The sequence below is a fragment of the Solanum pennellii genome, chromosome 6, assembly GCF_001406875.1.
Source record: "Solanum pennellii chromosome 6, SPENNV200".
Taxonomy (NCBI): Eukaryota; Viridiplantae; Streptophyta; class Magnoliopsida; order Solanales; family Solanaceae; genus Solanum; species Solanum pennellii.
Genome location: NC_028642.1, coordinates 50,960,975 through 50,971,032, shown reverse-complemented (window position 1 = coordinate 50,971,032; position 10,058 = coordinate 50,960,975). Strand labels below are relative to the sequence as shown.

At 33.0% G+C, this 10,058-nt stretch overlaps 1 protein-coding gene across 2 annotated transcripts; it reads right to left on the bottom strand.

The window, feature by feature from the left end:
* Nucleotides 1–4,529: 4,529 nt before the first annotated feature.
* LOC107021259 (transcription factor bHLH81-like) lies at nt 4,530–9,287 on the bottom strand. Of its 2 annotated transcripts, XR_001457014.2 has the most exons (6): nt 8,696–9,287; nt 7,694–7,834; nt 7,515–7,580; nt 7,299–7,376; nt 5,341–5,409; nt 4,530–4,932 (listed from the first exon to the last, which is right to left on the bottom strand). XR_001457014.2 is itself a non-coding variant. In XM_015221882.2 (5 exons), the coding sequence occupies exons 1-5, from the start codon at nt 9,131–9,133 to the stop codon at nt 4,882–4,884; spliced, it is 765 nt and encodes a 254-aa protein (XP_015077368.1). In that variant the 5' UTR covers nt 9,134–9,285; the 3' UTR covers nt 4,530–4,881. The 2 variants fall into 2 exon arrangements, 1 of the variants encoding a protein (XP_015077368.1); XM_015221882.2 differs by lacking the exon at nt 7,299–7,376 and having other exon boundaries at nt 8,696–9,285.
* Nucleotides 9,288–10,058: the final 771 nt, after the last annotated feature.

Genomic DNA, 10,058 nt, shown 5'->3' with positions numbered 1-10,058 from the left:
TTTTAAAAAAAAAGAAAAAAACTAAAAAGGAATAAAGATATTAGTAACAAATTGATTAATTGTCCTTTTGTGTTGTCAATCTTAGAAGAAGTGTTAATGGCGCAAATGAAACATGTTAGGGAAAAAATCAAATAAGGAAATACAAGTTCTACTAGTTAGTCGATGAAAAAGTCTACATAACTTTGATAATTTAATTGTAAAACTTTTAGTTGTTAAAATTCTTATTTTTTTCACTTTATTAATTTTCCAAAATTAAAAATGAATGAGTTGACCAGTTATGTATACCAAGGAATTGTTAAAGTTCTTATTCTTTCCATTCATCAATTCTCCGAATTGATCAATTGTACATATTGATGGATTAAATTGGTAAATGAGACTAAAGGTTTTTTCACATACACATTTTGAAAGAACATGTATTTGTTCAGTGAATATAAAGAACTTTTGCCCAAAAAATAAATGAAAAGAACAAGTTTATTGTGTATATATATATATATATATATATATAATACTTTATATTTAATTTTTTTTTCATATCGTACTACTTCTATTGATTATAATACTTCTAAAGCCTCATTTTCCCCCACTTAATACGGATAGAATTAGAGTCCTTCAGATCGGAATATATTAAGTAGGATGTCTGTGGTTTGATTTGGATTGACTATTGATTAAAATCGAAATAAAATCAATTTAGTCAATTTTTTAAATTTCTAAAATTAAATCAAATCAAACGAAAAACATAACCGTCAATCTGATTATTATCAGTTTAGTTCAATTTTTCTATTTATTTTCAATTTAGAAGTAATTAAAAAATTTAAGGACATACGTGTTTCGATAAACACGAATACATAGTACATTGTATCGTTTTAATTAAGCAATACTAGAGTTATTATTACACAAAACAAAATAATTCAATTAAGAGAAAATATGACTACCTTATGTAAGATAGGATAGGTAATAACTAAAATGAAAATTTTTAATGGACTTAAACTTGGGATTGTTATAGTTAAGCTAAAATTTAAGTGTTAAAATTGAGAAAAAGTCATAGTTAAAGACTCAAGTTAATTAAAATTTAACAATTTTTTTATTTTTATTTATGATAATATATAAATAATAATAAAATTTATATATCTTATTTATCGATATAGTAGAATTATTTTTACAATTTTTTTAATGAAACCATAACCAAACCAAATAGTATTAGATTTTCAAAATTCAAGACCACGCCTAACCAACCAAACCAAGTATTGGCTTATTTAATCGATTTGATTCAAATTGCGATTCGATTTCATTTTTTAATCATAACTATGAACAATCCTAATTGTTATTAAGCGTATGGAGTGCATTTTTTTTTCCTTGACCTTATTTATGCATATTCTTAAAATCATAAAGGTGTTGCACTAAAATATCTTACAATAGTAACCTTGTAAACCACCATGTATATCACCACCGCTAGCTATCACCATCGAATTATCATGATCTGCCACCATCATACAATCGCCACAACCTAGTCGTATTACATTACCACCATCACTAATCACCACCACCAACCATCACGACCATGCCGAACACTACCCACACTAAATTTCTGAGTGTGGGTTCATTGGTTAACTGTTTTATAAATAATGTTTTCTCCATTACAATTTATTTGTCTTACTTTACTTTTATAGTCTCTTGCATAAAAAATGTTTCTTTCTTTTTCTGAGCAACTCTTTAATTCTAATTCTCCATATGACATGTTTAAAACAACAAGATTAAAAAGTATTTTTGTACATGCTAGTTTAAAGCTACAAGACTCAATAGTAGTCTTTACTTTCTAAAAATCTGTGTCAAGTCAAAATCGGAACAAACAAGTTAAAACAAAGGGGATAAAACTTGAAAATTGATGTCAAGATGAATTACACATTTAAATGCTATTGAAAAACAGTCCTAATTATCTGGCGTATGTATCTAGATACAATATCTTAATAATCATATAGGTTTTCAAATTCAAACACCCTAATAAACATCTTATTTTATCATAATCTCTAAAATTTCCTACCATCTAAAATAATTTCAGAAATTTCCTCTCAGATACATCACTTCCATCTCGTTGATATATCCTTATCCCTCTCGGATACATCCCTCCCCTATGTATCCAGATCCTATCCACTCTTGGATACATCCCTCCCCTATGTATCCGGATCCAATCCCCTGTCTGATAACAAACAAAACAAACAAACAAACAGGGCCCAAGTCTTTCTGCCTGTAGGTTATTGCACTGTACAGTCTGTACTCATGCTGAAGATTTGATCAATCATAACTTCTTATAAATGTAGTTGGCATAATGAAAAATAACTAACAAGATTCAACAAAACAACACTCTTTATCTGAAATAGAAGAAATTTTCTTTTAGAATGTCAGATGTATAACACAAACCAGAATAGGTAATTTCCTTTCTGTGGATGTTTTTATCAATGACACACCCTCCTCCTCCTCCCCCTCCCTTCGTTGCCTCATTGAATACAGGTATTCCATTTTATCTTTCATAACCCAGACTCCAGAGAGTGATAATTAGCCAATGTCAGTTTTCCTTACATTATCGTGCGTCACCACTGGTTTCTCAATGCCAGTTACGCGATACATATTCTTATTCAAATCTAGCAAGAGAGAGAAATATCTAAAAGCAATGTTGTAATATAACACCTTATTATGTTTTTTAAACAAACAAGAAGATTACTCACCAGGGCTAAGAGTGAATAGCAGGCAATCGATCTCTACAACAGCACTGTTTTATAATACTATGAACACATGTACATTGGGATGTTGCGATAATATACTTGCTGCAACATTATGATTTCTTCAGCTCCTCAATTCCCAAGTAAAACACGATTTACGAAAACCTGTTTATTTCTAGTAGATAACACTAACCTACTAATTCAAGTTCAACATATGCAACTAATACTTGAAAGGTTGCTCCCTCATTCAATTTCTTTCATTACTAGAGCTGCAATGAGCTTTTTTCCTATCTACACGCTAGTTTCTTTCATAATGTATAAATGAACACGTGATTTTCCTATAGATTTATATTTAGTATGTATGGTATGTTAAGATGTACTATGAGTCACTTCTACAAGAAACTTCCACTTTCTATTGATAAGGCATACTTGCTCTTTTATCAGAGCACTATATGGAGAATAACTAAAATGTAGACCTATAGGCAAAGATCAATTACAATTCCACAAAGTAAATGCAACAACTCAGAATGCAAAATCTCAAACAGAAATACAGAAATATTGAAACTAAGAACTAAGATCGAATGAAGGAGAGAAGGAACTAAATGTAAAGAAAGTAGGATGAGAGATACAGACTTTGCCTAAGCATGATCATAACGCATAAACTATGATTTCTAACTGAGGGTCCTTTTAAACTAGTAGCTAATTGGGCCTGGATCCCAAATCAACCTTTGTGAAGGTCTTCTGACTCAATTTCTCAGTCCAATAGTTGCTTGCATGACATCCCTATAGATATCGACTCAGGGCTTGGACTGATTCATAACACCCAAACTATTCCAGCATCCATATTAATTTCACAAGGATGTCGATTTGTGTGCGCAACCGAAAGGATACACTTGACCTTTCATATTATCAGTTTTTCCTGAGGGAGAGGAGGTGAAATCTTCTTTTACTTTCTTTCTTTCTTTCTTCCTTTCCTTCTCTCTCTCTTTTGGGGCATCCTCAAGACCTTCAAGTACATAACTAGGAACTTGACCATTAAACGCATCTCAAAAGCAGGGGTGGATTTATTGGGTAGATTATGGTGCACATGAACCCATGGTGTATAGGTGAAACTAGGTATTTTATGTACATATTTTAAATGTTTTAGAATCGGAATAATATTATCTACCAACACCTATGCTCCAAGAAGGCTAAATGGTGCACTTAGTAGAATGCTGAGTTATTTACCTAGAGGAATAGGGATCAATTCCCGCTTAATGCATTTGTTCCTCTCCTTTTCTAGTGCCGCACCCATGTTCTAAAAATTCTAGATCTGCCTCTACTCAAAAGTGTTCATGCTTAACTGGCGACATGTACAATCAGCCGATGAGAAGACATTCTTAAGCAGTCCTAAACCTCAAAGGATGACGTGGTAAATGTCAATAAGGCCTTCAGATCAGCATAGTAATTTTTTTAAACCGGAGTAAATTTATTTAATGAAGCAACTGAACCTCGTTAAACTAGTAACTGATAAATAATCATAAACAAACTCAACCCTGTATCAACAATGTAAAATGGACAATCAAAGAAATGAAAGATTCCAAAAAGGCCCATTTTGCAAAGACAAAGCTGCAGTAATACTGCACCTTCAGTTTAAGAAAAGTTATCTATATGGACTACATAAACATGCAAGTAATGAGGCAGCATCTGAACACTGAATACAGAAGTACAAAATACCCCAACCTGTAAACATGGAAAGAGAAGCATAGATAAAAACACAAGTCCCCCACTAAAAAGAAAATAAAAAAGATATTGCCTTTCCAAGACATCCAACTATTAAACTTCACACTGATGCAACGATATATATTGATTTCAACATGACGGATCTGCAAATCATGATTACATCTTCAGAAAGTGAAGTGTTTCTGCTGCAGAAATTTGACTATTAAGCAAATTGACACTACATATACAACATGATACAACTGCACCAGAAAAGTGTACAACCTAAATTTAATAATTAAAAGCCAAAGCTGATTCTGGATTCTAAAGTAGCAAAGCTCTTGCAAATTTCCATTAATATCTACACATGAAGAAGAATAGGATATATAGGAGTGAATTACCATTTCTAAACTGCATGCAACTAACCAAACTATTGCCTATATACTCTAGTGGAGCTCTCTTCTTCTCATTATTGATCTTTCATTGAGCACGTGCATTTCTTCTGATGCTCCGTAAGTTCCTGCAGGATTAGATTTCTGAAATGAAACCCACCCTTGGATAGAATTGTGACAACTCTCTTACGTACATACTTCACTAGACCAGTAACTACCATTAATGAAATCATGTGACATAACTATATTGAAAGATCTCAGAAAGTAATAACTCGAATGTAATTAATCAGAAACTGGAAGCAATTTCTGTGCAGAAATGGAACAGGATAAAGGAGACCAGCTAAGAAATTGCATGGGCCTGACGTTGCCTCAGCTTTTCTGCTAATGTACAGAAGCTGGGAGTCAACTGGTTGTTGTTTCTGAGGTTATCGAAAGAAAAGATTTGACTACACCGCTTAATTTATTTTTTGTCTAGCTCACTTCCTTTTCCACTGAATTTCGGGATATTCAATCACTGGAGTGAATTCATGAATTACCTGAATCTGCCTCTGCAGAAACTTGACGTATTCGACTGCTTCTTCCAACATGTCGGCTGTGTTGGTTTGCTGTGGTTGGAAAAACTCAATGTTAGTCATGAATTGCCTGAAGTACAATAAGAACAGCACAGACAACTATAAATGAAGTAGTCCATCTATTTGCAGCTAATTTCACTGTAAAGTGGTGCAGCAAAGATACTTTCTAGTTCAACCCAAATCTGCGAGACATATTTTCTTTTTATTACAAACCTTAGTTTTACCAGTTCATTCTTAATCAAAGAAAATCAAATTTCACCACCCATAAAATATCACGCTATTGTAAGATAACTTTTCTTCTTTGTTCTGTACATCCTTAACTGCTGATCCTCATTAACCATACACATGACATCTTCTCCAGCACAAAAATATCCAAAATGAGCAACGCACTGTTTCTTAGTGAAGTCAAAACATTTAGGATCCCATAGACATGATATACGAATTAGAGATGAATCAGGCCATAAGCCAAATTAACATTGAGGTATAAAAGAAGTTCAATGACGGCAGGCTCGACAAATGATGTAGCGGTGAAAAGGAGAGAGACAGAGAGAGAGAGAGCAAAATGTATAAAGAGAGAAGAGTGAGAGAGATTGAGATAATAAAGAGGGGGTGTTGTACTACTCAAAATCTAAGATATCTTGAGAATCTAAATCAAAGCTATCGTATTCTCCAATCATGAATGTCCATCAATAGGAGGACATTTTATATTACCTCTCAAAATCTAAAATATTTTGGTATGCATTCAGGCAGAAAAAGACATTTTGGTGTGTATTCTCTAAGGAAGTAGGAGAATGCTCTCTTTGCTATTACTGTGTTAAGAACTCATTCTTCTTACATAGTAGGTAAAGACTCATCTATCGACTTAGAATTAAACGTATATTGATTCTTTAACCCAGATTTAAATTATACATCAAATCAAGATGTACTTGGTGCACTTACCCATTAGATAAAAACTCATTTTCTTTATACAATAACATATATGGATTCTTACAAAGACTTATATCATAGATGATCGAATCAGAACCTACTTGGTAGTATAAGTGGTCATTGCCTAAGCTTAAAGAATTGATCTATTGGTTGTATTTTTGAAGTGAAGGAATGTATTGTTGCTTAAATCTGGCTTTGATGTTTTACCAAAATACTTATTTTGAAATGATACTCTGACCATACTTGAACATATCAAACAACTTGGAGTGATCTTCTAAAATATCCTACCAATCAATCTAGTTTGCCTATGATCTGGCCTTTACTGCAACTGGCAATAAGAGAATTGAGATTTGACAAAATCAAGAATGGAGTTTTGTTAAGCAAAAGCTCAGGGTTTTTTTAAATGCTAAATGACTACGGTGAGTTCATCACATATGGATTGGTCATAAACAAAGGAGAGATTCAATGAGGATAAACAAAATTTATCTTATCCCTTACAATTTCTAAAGATTAGGCCGAGTCTAACAATGGTTGAACTTTGGGTGAATAGGTAATAACTTATCTCTCAAACGCCGAGTAATGAGTATACATTGACCATAATCAACCCAATAGAAAATGGCAAACCATTTGGGAGGGACTCACTGGTATTACAAAATAGTTGGTCTTTTAAGTATGGCTAAAACATGGACGGTTTGTTCTTTTATTTTTTGAGAATGGTACACCTTCTACATATCCATAGGTGTACTACAACAATGTGTAGTCCCCCATCACAAAAATTGCCTCTTATACAAAATCCTAATAAATCTAGTTACAGACGATTAATTGCATTAAAAACATCTTCTGTATTGGACGATTTGTTCTTTGAATTTCTAAATTCATCTTCAAGATTGAATAGTGTTAAATCGAATTAGCTGTCAGCAAACTGGATTCAAATGCCATAAAATATGTTTTTTATTCCTAATAGCTATTTCTCTCCATACATTCGGTAGACTCACCCATTAAGACCATTGATGTCATAAAGAAGTTGATTATCAATTTGATATTAAAGGTGGGTGTCTTGTTCATCATTTTTCCTGTAGAGGGAGACACGATAGAAGTGTGAAAATAACAGGTGTCAAATCCCTCAAACTAGCACAAGTCAAAGCCCTCGTGAAATTGCTATTTATGCAAAACTTCGAAAGAAGTACAAGGAACTCCCATAAGTAACTTACCTTGTCCATATTTGGCACCAGTTCCTGAAGCTTCCTAATTCTGTCACTTATACGCGTTCGACGAACCTTGCACAATAGAAGCATATGCGCAACCTTATTAGACTAATAATTGAATGATTTAAATCGCCTATAAACACAGGTAATTACAAGCAAAGAGAGAGAAGGGGAAAATGGTTTACCCGCTCCGCTATGCTGCGAGGATGGGTAGCACAGCCACGCTTTGCTCGAACCTTACAAGGCACCAAATCATCCATGAGATTCTCCATTTCAGCATCCAGTGACCCACCAGAACCATGTAACTGCCCACTTGACTCTCCTTTCTACACCTCCCAGCACAAACAACCATAAGTACGAAAATATTAATAAAAACAACGGAGTTTCAGGAGGGGGTAATTCAAATCACACAACCATCAGACAGACTTGCTTCAAAGTTTATGCACAACTGTTTCCAACAATTATTTGCTGTTAATGCCATTAACTAGGAGTAATAATTTCTTATCACTATTTTTACGGAAATCAATTTATTGTCCATATATATTGATCTTTCAGCATAGGTTATATTTGTATAACAACCAAAAGACTCGAAGATCAAATCCAGACAGAAACAATAAAAAGAAAAGAGGCATATAGATACACCAATATATGTCAGACTCCCTGACTGTCTTTCAGACAACACAATCATCTGCATATATTTCAGAACCTGGGAACATTTTTCTTCAAGTAGAAAGATGACCTTACTTCCACATGGAAAATATATATATGTTTTCAACAATCTCATTAGATAGACATAAAACACTATACAAAGTGTAGACAAACCTTTATAAGGTGAGTCAGTTCATCTACCCCATCTCAAATGAGATGAATGATCAAGACAGTGTTAATTAACAAGTAAAAATCATTACTTTTCAAGGTTGAATTAACTTTGACATAAAGCAACAGTTGCAGGAAAACACAAAAAGATCAAAAAAATTAGTAATAGCTCTTTAATAGAACACATTAAATGAACTAAAATACAAATGATTAGCATAAAATTCTTGAAATACATCCAAGCAGGCAGAGATCCTGGGTTCAAATCACCCCAATCCCTCACCCCCAAAACAATCTCAAGAAAAAATAATAACCCCCATTCATGGATAAATTAAAATTCAAACTTTTGGGTAAGTTGTTAAACTTATACTAACCAACTGGGATGCTAATTTTCTGGGGGAACTTTCGGAATCATCGTCTCGGGTTCGCTTAAAGGACTGCGAAACATCAACGGATGGAGAAAGATAGTCCAAACTGGACGGAATTCCATAGTTTGAGAAGTAACCATCAGAGCTGATATGTGAAAGAAACTCCGCCGGAGAACTATTCTGCCTGAGAAAATTGCTACTACCACCGGATTCAAACAGACCCGGATCGCCAGTGAACCTAGTAGCTCCGCCGGTTTCCAGTTTAAGCTTCGGAGTTGATGGGTGAGGTGGTGGTTTATTGGGAGTGTGTAAAATGGGAGAAGAAGGGCTAAGAATAAGTTCGTTCTCAGTGTCGGATTCAAGTAGTGCTTCTAACCATGTCGCCGGAGCTGACCGGAAACGGGAAAGTCCACCACCCCCGGCACCGGCAGTTCCACGTTGCATCGGTGAAATTTTTTCTAGCAAAAGTTAACTTTATTTTTTCTCTTCAGGTGAATTTTTTGTTGTTTTTATGTTTAAAAAAGGTGAGGTTAAAGAAGAAGATGGAGCAACACAAGAGTAGAAGCCTCTATTTTGTATAGAGTATGTACTATATTTGTTGAGTTCTATGGAGAAAAATAGTTGAGAGTATTCTCCATCATTAAGCTAACTACTTTCTTTTTTTTTTTTAATTTTTTAATAATTTATGATATTTAATGTAAATATTAGTTGTATTCTTTAAAGATAATTGTAATATAACTTTTAAAAATAAATTGAAGAGATTATTTTTTTGCCACAAATAACCTTATTATATTTATGTATATATAATAAACAAATGATCTTAAAAGATGAAATGTTTTTATGGTCTTAAAGAACTAAAAGAAAACTTAGCTAGATTGGTAAGTATTACCATATTTTTTATTAATTTTTTAACGTTGTTCGATATTTATATTGAAATTCAATTATATTCAAATTCATTATTTTATTAGTTCTGCGTTTAATGTTTTATATTTACATAAGAGTCCGACTAAATTCGATTCATATTAATAAACCTCACATTGTAGATAACATATTTTTATCAAACAAAACTCTGAACTCGAAAGCAATTACCTATTTGAAGATCTAAAGTACATAGAATATATACATCTTCTCATATAATTCCTAATGTTTTTTCAACTAGGTCTTTATCTATAAAATTATGGGGGGGGGGGGTTTCGATATCATCTTTCATCATATTTTTGTGACAGAAAAAATTACTAGGACATTTGATCATTCATTTTTCATAGTGCTTTCTTCGTTTCAGTTTATATGACATCATTTTCTTTTTAGTCAGTCCCAAAAAGAATGTCACATTTTCTTATATGGTAAGTATTTAAAGGTATATTTTTTT